This window comes from Aythya fuligula, chromosome 7 (genome assembly GCF_009819795.1).
Source record: "Aythya fuligula isolate bAytFul2 chromosome 7, bAytFul2.pri, whole genome shotgun sequence".
In the NCBI taxonomy this organism is placed as follows: domain Eukaryota; kingdom Metazoa; phylum Chordata; class Aves; order Anseriformes; family Anatidae; genus Aythya; species Aythya fuligula.
Genome location: NC_045565.1, coordinates 4340233 through 4366324, shown reverse-complemented (window position 1 = coordinate 4366324; position 26092 = coordinate 4340233). Strand labels below are relative to the sequence as shown.

General features: G+C 40.4%; 1 protein-coding gene across 1 annotated transcript; it reads right to left on the bottom strand.

Annotated features, from left to right (window-relative positions):
* Window positions 1–4539: 4539 nt before the first annotated feature.
* On the bottom strand, window positions 4540–24207 carry SIRT1 (sirtuin 1). Its single transcript, XM_032191260.1, has 9 exons — window positions 23748–24207; window positions 21717–21833; window positions 20319–20560; window positions 18867–19019; window positions 15711–15858; window positions 12759–12838; window positions 8450–8636; window positions 6780–7337; window positions 4540–5761 (listed from the first exon to the last, which is right to left on the bottom strand). Exons 1-9 carry the CDS (start codon window positions 24205–24207, stop codon window positions 5445–5447), a joined length of 2262 nt encoding a protein of 753 aa, XP_032047151.1. The 3' UTR covers window positions 4540–5444.
* Window positions 24208–26092: the final 1885 nt, after the last annotated feature.

Below are 26092 nucleotides of genomic sequence, written 5' to 3'. Positions count from 1 at the left end.
TTTTAAGGCTGGAACTAATTTAATTATTTGTGACTTAATTCTGCACAGAGGCTACGTAGGTGCGCTTCCTAGTACCAGAGCTGAGTACTCTCTGGAAACTACGTATTGCATCTCAACAAGCCTGAGGGTGTCCACTGGCAAGGTATGAATATGCAAACACTCTGAGGTGACAAGATTACACTGGTGATACTTACACAGAGATGATGAGAGAGAAGGTAAGGGGGACCAGTGGCACCTTTATGCAAGGGAGGAGCTGGAAGGGACTGACAGCTGCTTGGAGTTCACACACAAATCATGTTCAACTCTGCAGCAGGGAGTGCTAATGCCTAATAAGAATAAATAAACTCATGGTCTGGCAGAGGGCAGGGCAGCCTGAGAGGGTATTTGAGGTTTCTGTAGCTTCCTGTCTGCCAGTGAGCAGTAGTGAATGCCAGGAGATGTTTGTAAGATAGGAGTATGAGTGCAGTGGTATCTCTACAAGGCTTGCACCTCTTCTCTAGCATACTGTGTTTCTGGGCCACTTTGCTCTGTGGGCCCCATTCTGGGGATGTGTAACAGCTCCTGTGCAACAGCCACAGAGCAAGGGGCTGAGCTGGTCTCAGAGCTTCCTGGGGCTCCTTTGTGTGAAGCTGCTGGGCTGCAGCTCACTGTGTGCAGCTCTGCTCTTTATTGCAGTGTCCTGTCCTAAAACAGATGCATTCTGTAGTCATAGCGTGCTCATCCAAAGAGTGCAATACAGTCTTAAAACACTTTCTTGCTGGCAAAAAGCCTCTCGTTATGTAGCCTAATTTCCTGGAGCTATGTTGAGTGCTGTCACTTTCAGAAGAGCACATCTAAACACAGCAGAAGCACCTGTGGAGCTGGGTGCTGCACCAGCTGAGGTGCGTTGATGGGAGCAGATCTTTGTGGCTGTTCTTCAGCCTGGGCTTCTGCCCCTCTGTGGAAGTCCCTGCTCATTCTAGATGCTGCTGCAGAAGCGGTAAGTGGTGCCGGTAAGGCAGTGGTCTGGAGTTTTGTGAAGGGGTGGTCTGCTCCAGTGTGGTGGGAGCATTGTTCTCTGCTGTTTGTGGACTCCTTGTGAGCTCCCTGCGTGCTGTTGGGAAGGCTCTTTTCTGCAGCTGGAGCTTGTGTGTGGAAGCAGTGCTTCGTTGTTTAAAAGTATTAGGGATAATGATTACAGAGAAAAGAACGCTAAGATGTGCTTTTCTTAAGGACTTCAGAATTGTGTTGCTTTATGGCTTTCAAAAATGTGTTCGGTTAGTAGGAATATCTAAAATCTGTAGTTTAATGTAGTTATTTAGTCCCTGGGTCTTTCACACGTGGTACTGGTGCTGGGGCTGGGCTGTGACTGGGGATGTTGGGTTTGCAGGGATGAGTGGACAAACATAGTTCGTAGTCGGGAGTACTCAGATTTGCGTCTTCTAAGAAAACAAATTCTTTAAAGACCTGTGGTCATATATCTGCTTCCACTACCTCCGAGACAAGATAAATAAATACATGCTTAGAGAGTGCCTTACCAGTGTTTGCTTAGTCCCTGCTTTATAATGCCCAGTACAAACAGATGCAACGGAGCTCCCAGAAGCACTGCTGCTGTATTTCCCTTGAGAACTGCTGTATTGGGTTAATCTGAGCTGAAAACTGTCTACCTGTAGCTGGTCCAGTTACCTAAGAAAGAGCATAAAGGAAAATAACCTCTTTGGGAGCCCCTTCAAGGAGCTTTAGTAGGTAGACCTGTCCTACCTGAATTTGTGAACTCCAACAGGGTCCTGTGGCAGCAGGTTGTGTAATTCCAGCATGATGGCTCGTTTTGTTTCTTCTGTTTTTCCGCGCATTCAGCGGAATGGTCTCTGGGCCTTACATTGTGAGAGTAAATAGTTCTTTCCTCCTTCTGTGTCATCATTTATTAGATTTCCTGGTAAGTCCTGGCAGCCCATGTGTCTTTTTTAAAGTGCAAAAGCACACTGACTATTTGAAGGATGCTAGTGTGACTCTGTGACCTTCTTTTGATTAGAGATAGCTTTTTCAAAACCCTCTACTACGTAGGTATGACCAGTTGTTTTAGCCTGGAATTCTGCTCTGGATTTTAATCCCATCCCTCTGTAGATAAGTCTATCATTACAGCTGCCTTTAGACTTGGCTGTTTTCAGTATTTAGCCATAGATATTGAACCTCACATACCGAACTGTATCTTCCGTTTACTCAATTTCAATTTTTCAGTTTTATTGAGTGCTGGTTTCATTCAAATTCTGTGTACTTACAGCCCTTCCCAATTTGATGCTATTTGGTACTTTACTGTCATTCCTTTAATAAGCGTTAAATATTTTTGTTAAAAGGAAAAAAAAAAAAGTTAAAATCTACTCGATTCAGGATAGACCGTTACAGAATTCATGAATGCTATTCAGGAAAAAAATATTGCAGACTTTTAAAATACTTGACAGCTTTTATATCACCTGAAATACTTTTTGTATCTAATACAATGATGATTGTATCTAATACATCAAAGGCAGCTGAAAGTGGGTTAGGGAGTGGCTTTATAGCATTAAAGAAATGCGTGTACCTTGCTTTTTCTCTTGTACATCTGTTTAGTATAAATGCTACAGGGGCAAAGATGCTTTCACAGGTTAGTAATGCAAATTCGGAGAAAAAGAAGGAACTGCTTTTTTTTTTTTTTTTTTTGAGATTCAGCAAATTACAACTGGAACTGAACACCTCCTTCCATGCTTCCAAATGAATTTTGGGTAAGATGCTGAATACTTACAGATAACAATGAGTCATGATAACAAATGGTTGCTCATCCCCATCATTCACCTCATCGTTTGTATTACACAGCATTCAAAGATGTCTTCACTGCAGGGAAAGGATAGCATGTGAAATAGAGGAATGAGGTGACACATTCTAGTCTGGTTTTTTCTTCTGTTCAGATAATAGAGGCAAAGATCCAAAGAAGAGCAAAAAGGAAACTTACTTATCTGAATGTAGAAAAAAAGGGAAGGAAGCTATTTTATTCTGGAGGAAAAATGTTTTCAAGTCCTTTGAAAGTGAAGCTGTTAAGGATATGTTAGCTGTGAGAAAAACACTTCATTTTTAGTATTTCAGTTCAGGTGTGTGTTTGATTTTTTTGGCCTATATATCTATTTTATATATGTATATTTTATTTATGTGTGTGTGTGTATATATATATATAAAATGAGGGCTGCTGGTTGAGAAGTACAGAGGTAAAGAGTGATACGGTTAACCAGTAAAATATGCCCTGAAATCCTGTGTGGTGCAGGTTTCTTACAGAAAGCTGCTCCTGGCTGACACTGGGGGTGGAAGTATCAAGTCCCCAAATCAAAGAAGCTCTGGGCTGGGTAAAGAAGGGAAAGAGGGAGGTACAGGAATAAATACTATTGTTCAGTGAATACGTCTACATGTAGCATGGGGCTTGAAAGGAGAAAAGTTGTTTCCTAAAGGATGAAATGGCATTGTGGTCCAGGATGTCATTTTACTGAGGACAGTGCAGCCTAGCTTAGTTCAGCTTTTTTTTTTTTTTTTTCTCCCCAGGGTTCAGATGGAAAAAGCAATTTACTATATAATACATTATCTAGGATATACCTTAAGACTTCATAGGGCATCTTTTGTTGAGTTTTTAGGATCTAACTAGAAATTAACAGAAACCAGAAATCAAATGACGGTTTTAATAGACTTTAGAACAGAGTGTACGAGTATAAAACACTGGTTTTGTATTTCAAAAGTTGCAGGAAGATAGCCAGTTATTTTAAACAGTCTTCTACAAAACATATGCCAGTAGATTACATAAAAGACACTATATACAATATAAAAGAGCAGAAAACAATCCTCACTGTAAAAATAATTTAAAACAAAGTATTTCAATTTAAAATATCTCCTATAGCACAAACTAATACATTGTGACATGCAAGTGAAAACTAAACATATTGCATTCTTTAGTGTAGGCAAATAAGAGCTGTATTAAATTTGGACAATGAGACAACATGCCAACATTTTCAGATGAATACAGAAGGCTGTTCTTAAATACTTATTTTCTGATGTATCTCATGTTCGAAGAACAGCTACTATACATCTTCCAAAATTGTAATAATAAATATTAAAGCAAAGTATATGAATAATCTACATCGTAGAGATCATTGGGGCCAATGTTGAAAAAGTGGTTTATATAAAAATGCTGTTTCACTTACTACTGCACTGTGCAATTTTTACAAAATTATTCTAAAGGCTTGGAAACAATCTGCACTTGAAAATTTGCAACATCCAGTTTTAAGGCAGCCTAGCACTTGAAGATGCAGTGTAATAATTGGAGTAGCCGCTTTGCTTTTAAGATGTGAGTGGAGCTAGCAGGTGGAAATACGATTTTCCTAACCTGAGACATCATCTCAAAACAGCATGCTTCCAGGTTAGGTTGTTCATCTGTATTTTATCTACTCAGCGGTGTAAGCAGAACCGCTCACTATTTGAGCTAGTTTTTCCTGATTCTGTTACAGCTTTAAGTATTACAGAAAGATTTGGTTTTTGCACTTTTTCACACGCTGGTAGGAACACTATTCTGTACTCAGCCAAGCTTCCTTGGCAATTTATCAAATACTATTTTTAATGCAAGCTGCACTATATTTGACTTTCTGTATACAACCTGAAAAACTTCTACCGTAGGGGATCCATTTTGTTTAAAATACCAGTATTCCAGTATTATAATTGCTAAGGAGCCAATGTCAACATTGCTTCATGTCCACAGGAAGTATTAAACTCAATAACTTAAGCATTTTCACAGCACTTCTTGATCAGTCTAAAAAACAGAGCAGGATTTTTCAAGTGCTTACTGTTTTGTTTCCATTTTTAACTATCTACTCACATTTAAGTATGTCTCAAACATACAAAGTAACTGTTGAAGCAAAAAATTAGCTGCCACAGTAGGTCTTAGAAAATGCCAGTGTTTAATGACAGACTATGCAAGACTGAAAAATTTAGCAGAAGCATAAGAAGGTTTTAAATAAACCAAACTGTTACAAAGCAAGAGGTGTGAAAATACCATTCTTTGGTCTAAATTAGCTGTTCCCTTTATATTAGTTTAACATTCCAATGGCTTTTTCAAAACTGTTTAAAAATAATACAAGCTGAAATTCATTAAGCAAAAATATGTATTATATACATGGATGCCTGATCAGACAGCTGACTTAAAAGTGAACATAGTGACAATTGTTTAGATATTCCTAGTACCTTTAAAAAAAAAAAAAGATGAGTTAGTGTTGAGTGTGCAGTAATAGAATTTTATTGAAAAAGGTAAAAAACTAAGCATGAAAATCTGTTTTAGTTGTTTATAAACACTACATCCTTATGGTTTTGTTGCTCTAAATTCAGACGTAAACATTCATCCTGACATGCCAAAGCTCCTAATGCTGGTGGAAAGTTCCTGTAACCAGTCAGTGATCGCTTTACAATTTGTTGCTTGTTGGATCATTCTTTGCAGCTTCATTTGTATAAGCTGATTCATCAACTGCATCTTGTTCAACTCCATCTTCCCCAAATCCAGCTTCTTCTTCCCTTTCTGGAGCATCCTCATCCTCTATGCCATTGTAAAACTCTTCAATCTCACTCTCATCTTCCACATCTAAGCTCTGACTACGACATGAGCCACTTTCGCTACTACTCCCACAAGAGCTAGAAGACATGATATCATCTTCAGAATCTGAGTATACCTCAGCACCATGGAAAATATAGCGATTTGGTGGTAAAAATAGATACTGAGTACCTGAAACAGAATTTTAGAAGTCAGTATCACAGAATCACGGACTGGTTGAGGTTGGAAGGCGACCTCTGGAGGTCACCTGATCCAACCCCTCTGCTCAAGCAGGGGCAGCTATAGCAGGCTGCCCTGGAGAAGTAGAAAGCTAAAGTAAGTTACTCATACAAGATCTTGCAGATATTTGGTTACCTGCATAGATGTATTTTCAAAAGTCAAGCTTATCTGACAAATAAGGCTACATTAGAAATCCATTTATTTCAATGTCTCATTAGGAACAGCATGTAACATGCTTCACTGGAAAGCTTGGTATTTCTTCTCCCCACTCCCTCTGACAGAAAACAGTATTTAAACTGTAATTTAGCAGTGCTTTTCAGTGGTACGTGTGTTCACAGCTAGATTGCCATTAGTTGTAACACAAAATTGGAACCCACTGTACGGAGTATTTGACAAAGTTTAAACAGTTGCTTTAGAAAAGTGCAATTCCTGGTTCTCCATCCGTACCGCGTTTCTGATGTGATTACTTGTTTACATCAGTTAACAGACTGCCTACTGAAAGGCTTCCTTGGCAAGTATCTTCAAATATCACTTCAAAATCCAACTGTGCAATTTGCTTTTCAAATCTTACCACAGCTTCATCAGTCAGTCCTACGAGACAGCTACCAGACTGAAGACTGATGTATTGTGCCCACTATCTTAAAAGCCCAGGATCCATCTTATTTTTCTGCAAGTGCATTTGGAAATGTAAGAAGCGCTGATTTGATACTGAGCTTCAACCTCCTAACCTCTGATCTTTCTAGTAATCACCGATTTAAAAAAATACTCTAAATTACAAAAAATGCTCCTATTGACTTCTCCAATAGAAGAAACTCCATAATGCTGAAAAAGGTAGGTAGACACTTGTCTGAGCACAAATAACCACAGAGAACACTGATTCCCTCAAGGGCAACTTATTTATTGCTTCGAAGTAAGTCTAGAATAAACAATTAAAGTCAAAATCTGCGGAATACTGAAATAAGTTACTCACCATCCAGCCTTTTGCTAATCTGTTCTTTTGCAGGTCTGTTTACCCAGCACTTCTTCAATATTTCTTTTTCTTTGTTTTCTCCGTTGGTGGTTCCATTTTCCTTCATTGTTTCAGAGTTCATTAATTCACTAGTAGCATTTTCAGGGTTTTCAGAGGATGTCTGTGTGTCCTGAAGCTTCTCCTCTGTGCAGCTCGTTTGAATTTCTGAGGCAGGATCACAGTTCTCTACCTTACATTCAGCTGGCTGTTCCGAGGACACCACCACAGAATCTGGTGGAGTCATTTGTTCTGGTGAACTAGAGTCTTCTGAAATGTTTAAAGGGGTAGGTGGTAGCTCAGATGAGTGCATTTCAAGCTCCTTGTGCGGTCGTGGAGGCTTTTCTGTTATTTCTGAAAGTTTTACTGAATTGTAGCAAAGTTTTGTATATTCGCTACCTAGCCTTTGACATAATTCATTGATAATAACATCACAGTCTCCCAGAAGCTCCACATCAAAGTGTAGATGAGGCAAAGGTTCCCTATTTATTAAGATTTGAGGCACTTCATGGGGGATGGAACCTGTACATAGGAAAGATAATTTAAAGGTAGTCATTTGATAATTTCAAGGTAGTCATTTCAGCTTGACTTTTACCAGAGATCTAGTTAGGAAATTTGATTTCTTGAGTTCTTTTCATGCATTCACTTGCAATGAGACCAAAACAGACAGATCTGGAAGAGTACAATCAAGTCTTAAAACTTAACACCTCAAGCTGCTGTTTTGGTTATGCCTACTGTAGCCCAACTAGATTCTCTCCCCCCACACACTTCTTTTCCCCAGTAAAAGGTGTTTTTCTACTCCAACTAAGCTATGGTTGGTTGAGTGTTAAAAATATTATTAAAGTTAATACTATAACGTCTTAGATGGATTGCAGATATCCTATGCATTCATTTGATGTACTTAAGTGTACACAAAGAACATACTGATGGTAACTGGCATTCCCTTAATTAGGGAAAAATATTTACAAATACAGCTTGTGCTGTATGGGGTTGCTCAACCCATTTCTGACAGTCAGGGCTCCAAAACCCACCAGGCTAGTAACCCAGTATTAATTCCTCAGATAATCAACTAATGAATCCAGTCCTAAGACATGGATGGAGCAATGGTTTGTGTATTGGATCCTGACTTTCTAGTCTATGCCCTTCCCATCAGTCTGAGGGTGTTACCACAAAAGCCATGGATGTGGTGCTGTTCCTAGTTAACAGGAGGGGGTCAGCACATGCCTTTCTCAGGCTTGCACTGGGAGAGTTTGTTCAGTATGAGTAATCTTGCATTCAGTAGGCAAATAAATAACCAGTGTAAAGTACTGCCTTTAAAGTAATTCTGAACGGATAGTGTGAGCTGGGAGAGAAATTAATTAATCTTAGAACAAAGTAATCAAGTTCTAAACAAGTAGCTTTTTGGATTATAATTTCATTACCTTCACATCCATATTGTGCCTTGAGCACAGAGAAAGCACTTAGACTTTGTTACTTTGTCCATTTTGCATTTCAGCTTTACATTCCTAGTAGAAAACTAAATACTTAACCTAGTTTCTTCACCGAATCAAGCCCCAAGCCATTCTTAGAGCTCTTAACTGAGAATTCAACTTTGAATCAAATTTTAGAAGAAATTACCAGAGATAGTTACTTACTTGGAATCAATGCTACTGGTCTTACTTTCAGTGAAGACCCAATGACAATGAGGAGATCAACTTCATTTTTGTCATACTTCATGGCGCGATGGAACTGCTCAGGTAAATTCTCTCCAAAGAACACTATGTCTGGTTTCATGATGGCAAGCGGTTCATCAGGTGGACATCTGGGACATCTAGGAACAACCTGCAGTAGAACAGCTTAGATTACCACTGTGGCTGTGACCTTGAAAACATTAGATTTGGGCAATTCAAGGTGACTTATTTTGGCAAAAGACAAGGATGTTTCAGTGATACTTCCTGATTTTATTTTCCTGTGGATGTACAGGTAAGTACATTTCTTAGCCTAGTCTGCAGCAAATGGACACAGAAATGGAACTAAGGCAGGAATAAAGACGGAGTCCTTTTCATTCAAAATGGAGAAACCATCAAACTGCACCACAGTTCTTATCTAACTAAGCCAAAGTCTAGAAGTCACGCTCAACACCAAAGTCTAATAACCTCCTACTGGATAGGAATATATTTCTCTTGGGTTAATCTGAAAAAAAGCTTTGATTTCACTATCAGTTTTCATTACACAGTCTGATACAAAACCCTTCCTAATCAAACAGTATACTGTACAGCTTCACCTCTCTACTTCCTTTTCTCCTCCAAAAGGAGAATGTTACATGCATAAAGCAACATGGCACTGTGGCAGATGGCTAGCAAAAAGCATACAGTACAAGAACACGGAGCAGAACTTTTGGTCTCCATTTTAAGCTTCTCCAATTCCTCCAGAAATGGAGCAGAGGAGGTAGTGGGGAGTTATGTTGGTGGAGAAGCAGGTTCCCTTTCCCCTCTTGAAACCAGAGGGTTTTCTGGCCACTTTCAACTCTTTCCTAGGACTCTTTCAGGGAGAAGAAGCAAGAAGGTGAGTGATGCAAGTATAGACAGGCAGAACTTATTACTGAACAATTGTTCTTTCAAACAGAAAAGTTCTCTTAGCTATACTCTTAACAAGTACAATATCCCAAAATAAATTTAAGGAGCTGTAATCTTATAGCAGTCTTCACAAGCAAATTAGTGCTTTGTAAAGGTGTAAAGAGATGTGTACTATCTATTGTAATAGAACAACACATGAAAGATACATCAAAGAAGACATTTAAACACAACTCCCCCTTGTAAACAGGCTATGTACAGAAAAAGACAATACATAACTGTTTAAACCAAAGAACCAATTTATTGATGTCTGCAGTGTAGCAAAAGACAATGTTTTCCACATGAGAAAGCACTGCAAGCTAAAGGCCTTCCTCTGTAGGAAGGACCTTTAGCTTGCAACGCTAAAGGACCTAATCAAAGGACCTTTCCCAAGGTTCAAGTCTTTGAAGTATCTAATCCTTCTTCGAGGAAAACTTTTTATGAGAGATGTGTAAGAAGCACTGTAGCACAAGAACTAGGAAGCAGTATAGAGAAAACCTTCATCACCTCCCCCAAGCTAAAAATATTAATCCACATGCTAAAGGGAAGCCAACTTAAAAAATTGCCAAAACACAGAAGGTGGGCAGGATGAATCTTGAGATTTTTTTTCCTTGGATCTCTACGTATTCAAAAGACAGCTAATAGCACACAAGCTTCTCTGAAACTGTTTACCCTGCTGTTTCATCTGTTGAAGGTAGTAATGCCTTCTTTGCATTTTAAATTGCAAGATTAAGGAAATATATTTACTCTGTATTAGGAGGAAGATGAAACGAAGATCTCTAACTTCTAATTTGGCTAAAAAGACCAAGCGATAGTAATCGATCCCAACCTCTCCTGCAGGAATTCTAATGACATTGTTTAACGGATCTCTGTAGAGCAACTGATGTCCCTATCCAAGATGTTTGAGTTACTGTAAGGGGCCCATAAATATGTTTCAACACTACACTACTCACCATCTTCTCTGCTAATCCCCAGAAAGGTCGTCAGTAAGGGGGAGATCTATTCCAAGAGCTGAAATTGATACCAAGAAGTTAAGGCTAGATAACTGGCCACTCAGTTGCCTAGGATTCTCTTTCCCTCCAGAGGCAGCACTTCCCCAGAGCCCCACCACCTCTGCTGTTGTACTCGTCTAACCACAGAGAACTGGAATTCCTCGTGGGCTATTGATGTTATCAGTATATCAAAAACAAGATAAGTAAAGATTATCTTGGTTTAAGAACATCCAAGGCCAGTTGCATGTTTTCATGGTCCTTCCTAAATCTGAGATGCTTTTGCTATTTCCTGAAGTTGCCTAAAATCGTCAAAAGCAAAGTGAAATTCGTATTTTTGGAAGTAACAGAAAATTACTATCAAGTTTTTTTTTTCCTGTGTGATTTATAATGGCTGCTGCTTCTTATCCAGAAGGATGGTTGTATACAGCAACCTAGAAAAAGAATCACGCTACAGGGAACTAGGGCATTCCATTTGAACTGGCCAAAGAATGAGGAGCAGCAGCACGAAATGGGTAGTTTTATAACCAGATGTTCTTAATTATCAGCCTCTAATATGTGGAAAGGAAATCCTGACAGAAAGATGCTAGATAATTTCTTGTGAAGCACTTAGGACTCTAAGGGGAAGGACCAGAGGAAAGGAAAGATAATTTTTTTTAATGGAAAATGACCTGGGGCCACATATAACTGAACTTCCAGGTAGTGAAGGACAGCGGAGAATAGAAAGTGGACTCAATACTAGGACTGAAGTTGCAAAACCATTTTGTGATGGGGAGAGCTTGTTAGAGAAACAGAGCTGTTGAAACGGACAATGGTTTGTTTTGTGCATATAGAACAGATTTCTTTAAATATCTAAGGAACCAAATTCTGTATTCTGGAGAGGTAACATAAAAAGAAACCACACAGCACCAGTTTGGGAAGTGGGAACTATGGAATAGAGATGATGGGAAATAGAACAATTGTTTTGAAGGCATGAAGAAGGATGTTTTTTTCTTTCAATAGCTCTATTTCTTGTTGTGTGAAATTATATTCAGCAATAACCATACGAAATTACTGTTCTGCACAGTAACAGCCAGGGCTTCCCTCTGACTGAGATACCCAGCAACCATACTGTAAGAGCAGGGCTGACAGATTGCATGTCAGAGGTTTCTTCAGTCTTGTTCTTGGAATTCAAAACCCTCGTTGTTCTCACTGTTCGCAAGTATTGCTACGGGCTTCTATCCCCTTCCCCACACTTCCTCTGCTGGCCACAAGCCATCAGGGCAGAAGTTCAGTTCCACATATAAAAGTACAATGATTCAAGCCTTGTTAGGAGAAGGAGTCCTGACCACTGATCAAAACAAACTACAACATGCTTAGGAAGAGTTGTTCAGAAGGAAAACAAGAAACAAAGCCCAAACCCCAACCAACTGGCTTTGAGGTAAAGGAGTAGCAAGCATCTGTAAGAAAACTCTCAGAAATAAGGTTAATAGCAAAGTAAACCACATTTCAAACATCCAATATTTCAATGCTACAAAGCCTAAGTCTTATGAGGTTGGCATTTCTTAAAGCTTTTACTCAAACATCTCTTCTGAAAGGCTCTCATTGAGTTCTGTTTCAAATGCAGTCCTTGAAAGATGTTCTCTTCATGTTTCTCATTTAAAATTGCAACTGTGGACTCCATCAACCCACAACAAAGTCTCATTCCACTTATATATACAGGATCTTTTTGATCATTATCTCTGTTCCTTCAAAAGACAGGGAATGAAAGCAAAGAGGGTCCGACCAAGCCAAAGCTTATTCTAGTCTGACAGAGCAGAACTAACTCCTGACTTGGCTCTGGAGCACTTCACACCCAGATGTGGGGAGCTGGGAATACAAAACAGTTCACAAGTCCTAGAAAGTACACATCAGACATTTCATATCCTTCTCTCTGGTCAGAGACTGCTTTATACTGCGCAATTTCTCCATGCATCATCTACAATTTAAACACACTTTTAATGTACATAAATGCTCTAAGAGCAACTGATGTTATAAATAGCTAAGAATACTTTCTCAGTGTGATAAGAGTTGAGATTAGCATAACACAGGTATAAATCAAACTTCCTACTTACCATTTTAAGCTCTACTTTTCTCAGAGTCACCATTAGAAATGGACTATGGTTTTGTTCTTCCCAATACCTCACTTTGCAGTGTAGTAATTGAGTATATTTTTAAATACTAGAGCAAATGCTAAAATACAGATAGGAACATACGAAATACACGGGAAGATGCTTTTAAGTCATGAGTCTTTTAAAAACAAATGCAGATCTTTTAAGCAATCAATTTTTTGTATGTTTTAAGAGTTACTTATTAGAAAGCTGCAGTGACTTTTAAGTTTTTACCTGATTGAAAATATCTCCTCGAACAACTTCACAGTCAACTCTGTATTTACAGATCAGGCAGGAAGCTGTTGCAAAGGAACCTAAAGGAAAAAACCCATATGGTAAAAGTAAGGAATATTCAGTAATTCAGGTTCAGTCTTTTTGCCAATGATGTTATGACACAAAGGCTATTATATTGCAGTGCTAAAGAAAGACAAAAAAAGTCATTAAAAAATAACTTAAGAGAAAGATGCCTGTGATACTAAAAGGTAGTTCTTCCAGATGTTAGTCAGGAGCAAGTCTGGTTTAGCAGTAGGATATCCCGCATGCATGACAACAAATAATACTGCATTGTTCCTCCAAACTGTGCAAGCATTTAGAGTCTAGATCTCTAATTCCTAATGGCAATAAAGGGCAAGAAGAAAGCCCTGCTCTCCCACTGCGGGGGAGTAACTTAAAAGGTGGCGGAAAAGTCTCTTCTAAAGGAAACTTTAAAAAAGGTAATAATTAAGATATTGGAAGTGTCAAGTATGCGCAGAAGGTGGGAACAGCTAAAAACCTGGAAACAGCTAAGAACAGATGCTCAAGACTAGACATTACTTGCTCCTCATATGGTATGTCACAGACACATCTGTCAGACTAGCAGATGCTCCGAGGCATCTGTTAGCACCTACTTCCAACACTATTTTTTGATTTTTTTCCACTGTCAAAGGGACAAGAGCAAGAAGTTAGGCTGCCCCACATCCTCTATCATTCAGCTACAGCAATGGTAAGGAGTATGATCTAATTCCAGATGCGTTGGTTGAATGCAAAAGGCATTTTAGATTCACGAACTACATGTAAGATACAGCAGTTCTCATACTAGCGCTTTGCTGTAGTTCTGTGGCATGAAATATGTTGAAGTGTTCATAAACTCCCCAAGCCATTCCAAGGTTCCTTGCCATTGGTACACTCATGATTAATTTCAAGCTCTCACAGAGAGACAAAAACAATAAAGATACAAGTACAAACCCTTAAACAACAGAACATCAGTTTCTTTTTTGCCACTACCATTAGTCAACTAGCATTTATTACTGAGCAGCATAACTGTAAGTCAGATAAAGCTTGATAGACTCAAAACCACCAGTGCTACTTTCCAAAAGCTGCAGATTCTCAAAGTCCACAGCATTTTTTCTACTGTTACAGGATATACACTAAAGCTGGTCTGAAATCTGATTACTGTAGCATGCAACTGAAAAAGTGGAAAGTTTGAATGCGTCAGTGATGTGCAAAAACACAACCACACCAGAAATTCATGATAGATACCTAACAAGGAATGATAACCAAAATAAAATGCATGATACACTGAGTACGTATGGAAACTAACATTAGATTTGGGTTATTCCGTGAGCTGGATTCTATGGAATGCTCTTTGGTCACCAGGACAGAGCATCACATTTACTATGAATAAAGCAAACTGACAAATCTGGCACTGAGCTAAACCTTGTAGATAAGGAAGCCAAGTGAGTTTGCTCCCTGGAAAAGGTTGAATTAGACTCTCTAAGAGCCAGTCACAGTTAATGGGTAAATTTTTGATCTCTAGTACCAGGCTGGCATCCCTGAACTGCTGACAGCTGAGACAGAGAAGAACAGCATATAACTTTCTCTAGATTTTACTTTGGATACTGTGAGAACAGTAACAAGTGGGTCTTGTTCAGGCAGAACCAACTATCCCTTCCCTCTAGCTGTTACCACTGTTGGAAATGCATCCTCCAACATTTCATTCTCTCTCCTTCCTGCAAGGAGCATGAACTGACTAGAACAGCTCCATGTAGTCTTACTTTGAGATCAGGAGTTAGCCTACTGTTAACCTAGCAGTTAATCTCTTCAGTTCCAGTTCTAATGCCGATACCAGCATTAGGTCAGGTCTTACAAACATCAACGCTGCTTTTAAGCAATTTATTTGCTGAAATCTGAGTGATCTATACACGCACTCCAAAAAGTGTTTTCTTTGCTTAAAAATGGATCCTTGACCTTTTAGCTTGACATCTGCAGTTTTTTCAAAAAGGAAAGCATATCAAGCAACTAATTAGAAGATTCCACTTAATTTGACATCATAATTAGAGAATGTTTGACACTGAAGGTGTAATAACGTGATGTTCTGTTCAACAGCTGATTAATCTGTAGTATTTTATACATAAGGTAAGTCACTGAAGTGACAAGGTACCTTGAGGTTTCAGTGGAATGTATTCTAAGCTAAACTCCATCTCACTAACAAATTTCATACTGTTCTCATACGTAAATATAAAGAAACACCAAAAACATAATAAAAGGGAAGGTCTAAGCTTGTGGATCTTCACTGATGTAAAAGGACAACCATTTATCAAGCATTATTTCTGAAAATAGTATTTCCGCTTGAAATACCTCTGCTTAAAATACTTGAGCTAACTTACAAAAAAAAGTTGCGTTTTCAGCCTGTAAAGTACACAGTCCTGTAAGTAGCAGAGAGACACATAGAATACGTGTTTTGGCTAAACTCATCTTTGTCTGGTCCCTAGTCTTCCTGCTGACACAATTTTCCATTCATTCTCCTGTTGAATTTTAAGAAGCCTGGTGGAACATACCAAGAAACACTTACAAGGAACTCTAAGTTTTTCCTGAAGCTATAATGGAAAGTTTAAATTCAGGAAAGTTTAGTGCATTTAATGAAAAAAATGCAATATACGAGAGTGTTGGCTACAAACATGAAATTGGGCTTTACGGTCTGATGTGTCTGAAGAAAATGTTTCTCAACCTCTTTGTTATTGTGTTTTGTTATTCTATTGGTAATAATTTAACCTAATACACTAAACTATTTTAAAAGCAGAGTACTTGTTCCTGAGAGATGTCAATTGAAGGAAGCGAAAATATCAATCCCAATAGCAACTACCTTGTTACTTTCACCAGTAAACATCATTCATATATGTAAAATTAAGTGAAACTACCATCACTAACCATGACACTGAATTATCCTTTGGATTCCAGCAACTTGTTCCAATGTGTCTATGTTCTGAGTGTAGTTGCGAAGTAGTTTTCCTTCTTTATCCATCAAAGCTATGAACTTGTGACAGAGAGATGGCTGGAATTGTCCTGGATAGATTTCCTGTGGAATTCAAAAAGTACGTTAGAAAGTGTGTATGAATACAAAACTGCAGCAATTTACGCAGACCTAAACAGTAGGAGCCGCAATTATGTATTTTCTGTAGTCATCCCCTTTGCATTTTGCCATTTCTCTCAGACCCAACTCTTCTTTCAAAAGCTGAGCTTCTTGTCGTACCAGGATGAATTGCTCCATGTGGAAGTTGGCATTCTGGTCTTTGTGCAGCACAAAGCAAGGTCTAGGTCTGTCTTGGTTTTGAGAACTATAAGAAAGGAAGGTTGTTTTTCCCTTTTGTCAAGCAACCTCAGTGTTTGCTATTAGAAACATGCATGATTTAACAGCAGTCAGATAAAAATTGCATGAGCAACTTGGATTCTAGTCTTTTGGTTTAGGATAAACAGATTTTATTCATCAGCAGTATCAGCAGCCGTTCATAGGAAATTAATGCCCAGACAACAGAACTACAGATTGGACATAAAGTGGAAGGCAGGTGGTACTCAGAGCAGCTTTGCAAATTTAGCCAATTACAACAGCCATCAATTAAAACCTTATGGCTCAGCAGAGCAGTTCCAAAGGCCCTGAGAGATGCTCAGCCTTTCCATGAGCTCAAGGCAGAGTAAAAAGGCATTTAAGGAACATACTGCAAAAAAGGGGTGCATTTTTATAGAATGCTTGCTCACAGTGAACACTTGCTCAAAGTGAACAAGGAGCCAGCCAAAACGAAAAATGAAGTGTGGGTACCCAAATGAAGGAACCACTAGGAACCTCTGCCTAGAGAGGACCACCCAGAGCAGTTCCTCCAGTTGCTGTGTGACCAGGAGGACATCAGCAGCAGCAACTGTCTGTTGTTCTGCAGCACTTATTTAGAGGAGGAACTTGGATTCCAGACCCTCTGCTCTCCAATCACTCTCACCACTGAGCCTCACCTGGGAAAGGCAGGCCTCAATACAGCAAGTTAGCAAGGCGCAGGCTGCTGCCTGCCTTTACCAGGAGGTACTTAAAACTGAACCACAAGTTCTAGCACAACAGTGGACTGTTTGATTTATCTTTGTGACAGCCCTGCTTTGGCTACCATATAGTCTAACAATTAACAAGCAAAAGAGGCTTTTCGAAAGTATTTGTTTTCCACAAAAATATTTTAAGTTACTCACGTTGCTGAAGCTATATAGGTCTTTGTACGTAAACTGCAGCAGTGATCATTGATTGCTTATGGTGGTATCACCTGGATTGTAACTAGGCTACTACACAATTATCAGATATTTGTGTGGTCTTAAGACCTTCTGTATCTTTGTCTGAACAAGCAAGATGTGCTCTGCCACCACTAGCCATACAAATAAATACACAGGAACCAAAGGGAAGGGTCGTTCTGGGAAATTAGAAAAGTGTGAAAGGACAGAAGGCACTGAAAAAGTGGAAGCAGGAACTAAAATGAGTTTTTAGCACTAATGGTAAGGAAAGTGAGATTGACTAGAGAATTAGAAATGCACGTACGTACGGTGATCAATGGCAGACCTCTTGCCATAGATATACAAAAACAAAGGGAGTGAGGCAAACGATAGTACACACTGGGAAGTACACTAAACATAGAGCAAAGCCCATGTACAATAAATGTGCCTTAAAATATATGTACTAAAGTAACAAATTCATCTCCAAGTCCAAATATGCTGAGTAAATTAACCATTGCTCTGACAGGGTAAATAGCTTGCAGAGTTGCTATAGTTTCATTTTATTTTTTTTTAAATATCCGAAGTGCTGACTTGCCATGAACTTGCAAATCTATTTGGCCATTCTTTGCTTCTAGAGTTAAAGGAACTTAAAGATTTCATGGAATAAAGAAGCAATAATCTAGCTAAACCACAGGACAGAAAATAAGAACTTATTTCAGGAAAAAAATAGTAGCCAACAGCATTCTGGTAAATGGGCATATAGGAAGACTTCAAAGTTTTTTTTTGTATTTTTTTTTTAATTATTTTGATATTAAAAAGCCAAGGTACTGAATATTTTGAATGAACATCAAAACGTGTTAGAATCTGAGTAACAGATGTTCAGAGAAAACCAAGCAACTGAGGCATGCGTTGGTTTCTCTTTTCCAATCTCTGGATCAATAACAGAGCAGTAGTACTAACTGTGAGCAAAGGGAGGAGAAAGTGAGCACAATCAGCAGTGATAGGTTTTCACCAGTCCTTACTGGTCCTGTAGCAATTTTTTGTTTCTCAATAGCTAGAGTTTCTATATTTCCTTCTTGTCTCAGAGAGATAATCCCTGCATCTATAATTAAACTGTTTATCACTATCATCTTTATGTAAACTGCTACATCCTTAGTTGTTTTTTTTTTTTAAACTAACACAATCCCTGTAAAAAGACTTGAATTTCCTAAGATGTACAGAACCTTGTGACAACATCAAAACCTGAAACAAGAACAAACTCATCAGTGCATGAAGCTGCTTTACTCCTCCTAACCTTAAATACAGTGATAAAACAAGAGTAAGTTCTATGACATGAAACAGCATGCCACAGCACTGCAAATTTATTTTTCTGTATTACTTATGTGTGGACCAGAAATTTCTCTTTTTTTTTCTTTTTTCTTTTTTTTTTTTTTTTTAGTGAATGTAACAGCAGCTAGGAATATTGAGGATTTAAGGCTTTTATTTATCCTCCCTGAAATCAGAAACACCAACTGGAATGGTTGTACACACAATGAACTTATAACAGAAACAGTTGAAATTTGCTTTAAAAAAAAGTTGCTAAGTCTTTTCCGTAAGTCTAATACATGGTTGCATACAATGACTAAAGCAACACTGAGGATATAAAATCAATAGATTGCAAAGAACTGCTCAAGAGAAGAATCAACACGCTACTGAATGAGATGTCTCATTAAAATAAATTCTATCTTTTTAACAAAAGACAAAGATACCATTCTGTTAACAGAGTAATTCAAAATCTGAATTACATATCCTAATACTGTTATTTGTCTTTACTGACCAAGATAAAGAACAGCTGGAAAACCATACCTTTGCAAACTTAAAAAATGGCCTGGGATCCTTTCTGAAGTATTCTATATCAAACATTGCTTGAGGATCTGGAAGGTCTGGGAAGTCTACAGCAAGGCGTGCATAGATGCCATCTCTTGATCTAAAGTCAGGTATTCCACAAGACACAGACACCTGAAATATATTTCTGCAATAAGCAAAACTACATATTGGACACAAAGAGTTACTGTGATACAACGCATTTGGGAAGCCACATCCCTGCATTCTCAGCGCTCACAAACATGAGCAACAAAACCAGCCTCGGTTCCATGCATCTTTTTTTTCCTTTTTTTTTTTTTTTTTGACTAACCGAATTTTCAACTCAAGCAGGAGAAACAGCACGAAGTTTGATTACCAGGTCCCCCAGAAAACTTTAGTACAACCCATACATGCAGTATTAGGACACTAGAACTTTTAGTACTGAAAGCCCTGTAAGAAGGTAAGAAGTGCACAAAAATTTAACATAAGAGTTACATTAAATATGTCTTACTGATCACTGAGCTGCTAACTTAGCTTGGGACAAGGTGGTTCACTTTTTTTAACACATGCTAATGCAGTAACAGAATAGATTCTTGCTTTTGATGAATAAAACGCTTCTGATAAACTAAGCTAAGCACTGTAGTAGTCTAAAGCTAATTTATTGCCCCACACTAGCCCAGAATACTATAGGAAGAGGAAGGGAAACAGGTGTATGATAGCAATCATAGGAAGAGCAAGAATGGATAATAGAAATAACGGTGCTTTTCTGAAAAACTGGTCTGAGTTGGATTATCATCTTTTCTGAAGTGTCACACCCCCTGTGTATGACCAACAGAAGCAAAAGAAAAAGATCAGTTTTCATACCATGATCAGGTACAGAGGTATAAAGCTGCAGATATACAACAGTTCAAGCATTGTTTAGTGAAGCAGTGAGTAATCTTATTACCATCACAGTGTGGCACAAAAAGTAATATTCAGTCTACTGAAATCCAATCAAACTCTTTGCAGAATCCAACCCCCTCCTTTTTTCTTCCCTTTTCAAGTCCTATTCTTGTAGTCCCTCTAGCTCCACCAGGCATTTTAAGAAATCCACTGAGACTTTATTAGGAAAGTCATTACCTTTGTTTGAGATGAAAAAAAGACTAGGATAGAAAATGTTCTGGAACAGGCAGATATAATTTTATTTCATAATTAGTTTGCATGAAAGCAATTGTTTAAGAGTTTAAGTGTTTAACAGTATTTTCTTGTAAGAAGAGAGATCTTGTCATTTCCAATTTAAGCTCCAATCTTGCAGTGTGCATCATTCTAGCAGACAGCTTGTATCTCCTCTTCCCATCTAGCACAATTCTTTGATTACCAACATTGCCAGTGTCAGATCTGCATGCTGTAAAGCTTTGGATAAGAATTTAACCATCTCCCTATATATTCTCATACTGTCATTGCAGGAATACATACCCCAGCTCCCGTCAAGACCATTATTTTTTTGCACTCTTGTAAAAGTTTCACAGCATCATCAATAGTATTGATATCTTTTCGCTTTTTTCTTTTTGGTGGTTCTGAAAGAATGTTTATGACAATTTGCCACAGCGTCATATCATCCAGTTCCGGTGGAGGGATTGTTTCTGGCAGCAGGTCTTTCAGAATTGTTCGCGGGTCTGTACCTAGCATGAGATGTTGCTGAACAAAAGTGTAAGGACCTAAGAAAATTTAAAAACAAAGCAAAATGGAAATGAACTGAGCCAAGTATTTGATGCGACTGTGATCATCACTCTATTGATTAATGCTTGCCACTTCATTTTAGTAATGCAATTTAATGCCCTGTTCATATCCGTCAAAATTCTGAAGTGATAGCCTAGCTAGGGTTTTATAATTATTTTGTGTTAATCCATGGAGCATTTCCTAGGAAATCAGTCAAGGTAAAAATCACAGCTCACAGCAAGCTTGATGGCTCTTAGAAGCACTCACTTGGCAACTTGATTTTCACAATACATCTCTATTTCATGACTTCATTGGTGTTTTTCCATAGTTTCACAGTGTATTCACAGAAATTAGTTGAAGAGACAAACATGCTTATGCTTTTTTGTCTTTCATTGAGACAAATGGGCCCACCAGTCCATGGATTTGTTTTATTGTTCTTTTAGTTACCTAACACCAATCATTTCAGACACAACCTCCTACAGCCATCAGTCTTTCCAAAAACACTCAAGGCAGTAGAAGAAAAAATAAATACTAAGCTACACTAAGAAAACTATCATACATGTTTAACCACAAGGTGCCAACATTGATCCTGTAATGATGGGATCAGTAAAGAGAATGTATGGTCAGATTTTAGTTAAAATATTTTGTTGCCACCCTGTCCCATAGGAGTCACCAGTGACCTCACCAGCAGAGCAGTTCTCACCTCTGCATGAGGCAAAAGCTTTCTACCAAGGTCCTATGCAACAGATGACATCGGTTTCAGAATTATTAGTCCGTGTATTACGTAGGACAGTGGGCCCTACAGTATAATTAGTCTAAAATTGTACAAGTGTTTCTTGATCCTTAAAGTATGAATAATACTAAGTAAGCAAGAAATATTCCAAACAACTTTCCAATTCAATGAGTTTGCATTTATGCCTTTAACATGGATCATGTCAGGATTTCTACAGAAAAAAGGTGACATTTTAATCAAAATACAAATTCAGGTTCATTTTTAAGTTCCTTAGGTATCATACAGGATACAGGAAATAACTAATCTGATGAAAAACAGTAATTGCTATTTTTTTGCAACAGAGTAAGTCATTTGAAGACTAGGAAGAACTCAGTAACTGTTCAACAGTAAACAGGATCTAAGAACATTATATAGGCTTCTACCTATACGTGGTCTTGGGGTCCAATCACTAGAACTTGCATGTGAGGCTCTGTCATCTTCATCACTATCACAGGAGTGAAAACCATTGGCTATGATTTCATCGCTAAAAAGAAAGTTATCTGCAAGACAGCACAATGACATATTACAACACTTGAGCCAAACGGCAGTTCATATATCACAAAATCTGAAACTGCATGCTATTCAAGTTGATTGCAATGAATTACAAACCATTTCACCATTTAAACACTGTTTTTTGAAAGAAGTTAAAGATCTGCTAACAAGCCTTGGGTTGAATGCCAGATTTGCTATATTAATACTGGCTTCAGTGGGCTGGATGTTGACCTGAGTGAGGTTTTCATTCTACAAAGTGCTGGGCACTACGTTTATTTGCATGTTCCAGAAAAAAATAAAGTACAGTTAAAATTCTTTTCTCCAACAGTAATACGGAATAAAAATCATTGCACCACCACTTACAGAACAATATTTAGCTAGGTTATTAACTAGGTTATAAGAGCGAATTTAAAAACAAATACAATTGGACACAATTGAGGTGCAGAATTTTGTCTTGCTGACCACAGACATGTTTTTATGCTATTTCAGCTATGACAGAAAACGTGCTACCTTGAACCACCTTCACTAAATTTATCATCCGTTTTACCTTGCAGTACATCAGGTCTGGCGTACATCGCTCAGCTAGTGGCCTTGAGCCAGAGTAACTCAACCTAACTTCATCATATGTCAAGAGTAAGAACTCTACAGGGGAACGAGATACTTGTTTTACAGCGTGCAACACTAACCCAATGTTTAAGGAGAAATTCAAGTTTTAACCTGAGTAGTTCAATACAATAGAGACTACTGAGCTTTTCTAACAACCTTTTCTATTAGAAAGGCAGATCAAGTATAGCTTAGTTTGCTGAAAATCTATGAACAAATGAAAACAAGTTTTGGTCAGTCTCTAAGCAAGGAATCACTACAATAGTTTTTGACCTCTACTTGAATAAATTCCTACAGTATACTAGCTAGGTTACCTCACTTCACTCTTAAATAAAGGCCACTGCAAGACACCACCATATTTTATTCAGAGGTTGTGTTGTCCTGTTTTCCTTTGTCACATAAGTTGTATGAATTACTCTGACTAGAATGGAAAATGGTAGAGGACAGAAATTTGCTTTTTATCGTCGTCTTGCTCTAAGAGCACAGAGGTGCTCTTCTGACTTTACTATTTCTTTATATATATTTACAGCATTTCACTTCTGTCTCATGATGCATGGAGTTAGTGAACATCTTATGCAAAGATGATTATGAAGGAAAAAAAGTTGATTAGTACCCATCAGTAAGTGTAACGTTATACTGCAACAACCTTTAAGTCTCCTGTGTACAGAATCAAAGTCTACATTGTTAAAGACTCATCACATACGGGTCGCGCTGTCTTGTGTTTCTGAAACATGACAGATAAACAGCCTGAGGTAACAGCCCAAATCGTAATGCTCCCTATGGATTCACCTGGCTCCTCAAAGGGAAAAAGGGATCTTGCTAGAAATAGCCAACACAAAGCAAAGCGTGTCTGAGAGTTTTAGCAAGTGGGGCAGCGGGCTTCTCATCAGGCATTTCTAAGGGACCATCGGCTCCCCCGCGCTGTTCCAGGGAGGTTTTTAAGCAGCGAGGCTGCTCCGGGCGCAGCACGCAGCGCCGTTCCCTGTCGGAGAGCTTTGGCCCCGAGAAGTTTGCTCTGGAGCTTCACGGAGGAGTTACCAGATCTCCGAGGAGTTACCAGATCTTTAGCATCTCTCAGCACAGGCCGCAGTGCCCCGGCCGGCCGGGCGCTGCCTCCCACCCTCGGCGCGGCCGCCCCGCAGCTCCCCGCCGAGCAGCGCCGCCCCCGCCCCCCGCCCAGCACGGCCCCGCCTCGCCCCGCACCGCGCACAGCCGGGGGAAGGGACGGGAGGGGAGGGGAGGGGAGGGAGAAGGAAGGGAAGGAAGGGGAGGGGAGGAAGAGGAGGGGAGGGGAGGAGAGGGGAGGGCCGGGTGCTCACCGGGCTGCGGGGCCTCGGCCACCCCGTTGGAGCGCTGCCCCCGCCCGCAGCCAGCGGCCGCCTCCGCCGCGTCCTCGCCGGGCGCCGCCTCCGCCCCCTCCCCCCGGCCCCGCTGCCGCGGCGGCTCCGCCCGGGCCAGGCCCCGCCGCCCGGCCCCATTGTCCGCCCCGCCGCGGCCCCGGGCCGCCGCCGCCTCCCCGCCGAGCCCCGAGCCCTCCGCACGGACGCGGCCGCCGGCGCCCGCCCGCTCCCCCGCCGGCTCCCCGGGCGCGGCGGCGGCAGCGGGCGGCGGCCCCGCTCCCCGCTCGGGCCGCGGGGCGGGCGCCGCGCCCTGGCCGCAGCCGCCGTCGTCCGGGGCCAGGCGCTGGCGCTTGGGCGCGGGCTCGGCGCTCGGGGCCGCTGCCGCGGGGCCGCCGCCGGCGGCGCGGGCCCTGAGGAGCGGAGCCTCCCCGTCCGCCATCTTGGAGCAGCAGCAGCCGCCGCCCCCCTCCCGCCCGGCGCAGCGCGCAGCAGCGCCGCCGCCACAGCCCCCTCCCCCCCCCCGAGGGAGCGATTTAACCCCGGCACGTGACCGCGCCGCCGCCCACGCGGGCACCCGCCCCGCGGAGGCCGCAACAACAACAAACCGCGTCACGTGACGGTGAGGGGGGCGTGCGCGGCCGCCGGCACGTGACGGGCTCGCGGCGCTCAGCCCTCGCGCGGCGGGGCGGCGCCCCCCCGCCTCCTCCCCCGCCCCGCGCGCCGTGGTGCTTGCCCGGCACGTGACCGCCGGCGGCGCGCTCCCGCCAAATGGCGGCGCGGGGTCGGGGGGCGCGGCGGGGGCTGCCCGCAGCCAAGGGAGGCTCGGGGGGGGGGTTTGCTTGTCCGGCTTGCTGCGATGTCTAGGCCCTGATAGGTATCATACGTTTATCTTCTCTTCCACAATTATGAAATAAAATAAGCTCAGACAGCTCTGTAAAGTGCTGCGTGCATTTTTGCTCTCCAAAACCCTTTTTTTATTTTATAAATGAGAAACGTTGTATATATTGCACCTACTTTAGTTTTGTTGCCCACCTGCACATAAATCTTGACCTAAACTTCATGGATATAAATTTAAATGGTTTTCTTTAATACCACAGCTTAACGTCACCAACTATTTACATAACAGTCCTAAGTTTATAGGCCAGGATTAGTCAGGTAGAATTTCTCCTTTGCAAAATGCAGTAATATCAGCTTTTAAAAAAATAAAATACTTTTGGCTAAAATTGTGGATACTTGGTTTTGGCTTCAAAAGGGATTGCTTATGGGTAACTGACTTTAGATGTGGTATATGTGTTTATAAGGGGATAAAAATGTGGTTCTCTCAAGTATTAACAACCCCAAAAAGACTTACATTCCATTTTGCATGTGCTTTACGTGTGTCTCAGAACCCAGTTCCAGATGGGAGTCACAACAATTCCATTACTCTCTGCAAATTTGTAGGCCTTCTTTTTCGTTACTGAAACTGAGGGAAGATTTAGATATTTAAGCATGAAAAGGAGAGGTGTAGCTTTGATGTTGATATTTTGGCGCTTATTTATGCGAAGATGGTGTTATAAGGAAGACAACCTATGGCTGACAGGTGCATGGTATAAAGGTTTTTGTGAAGCTAATGGTAAGGAAATGAATCAAGGATCCTGAAGCTGACCCTTATATTGCAAGCATTTACACATGATGGTAATGTTGTAGCAGTTGCCGCTGAATTGGGAAGTCTGATAGTGGTCAGGTCCTCTTCTGTTCTTGCAGCTCTATGTATATGAGCATCCAAGGATGGGGCATGAAATGCAGAACTAATTTGAGGTCTGTTGTACCTTGAGCTTCCTAAAAAATGTGTACTCTGTCCTTGGGAAGCAAAACAACTGAAGTTGGTTGAGAAGAACTGGTATGAAAAGATTTAATGAATCTTACGGGAACAAGCTGCATTTCAGATCTTCCTGTTTTATTTAGAAGGCTGTGTCAGGCTTCTGCATGTTGATGGCAAACCTCCTGCTATGCTGAACCAGGTTAGTTTCCCTCTTGACTCTAAGCAAGCAGAACTGTTGATTACGTGTTAGGAATGAATAGAAACATTTTGTTCGTGGTTGGGTACAGAGAACAAATATGAGATTTCCTCACTTTCTGTACTGTTTGTACACTGAGCAACACTAACCAAAACATGCACATACACATAGCTGTGCTGTCTCTCTTGCCGTGGTTCTTTCAAACAAAGTTTATCTTCTGAGGGTAATCTTGGTATTTTTGTATGCAGGTTCTCTTACCCTCCCCTTTTTGTCAATGCCTTGCTCTGGGAGTTGTCCCAGTGAAGTTGTTTCCGAAGGAGTAGCAAT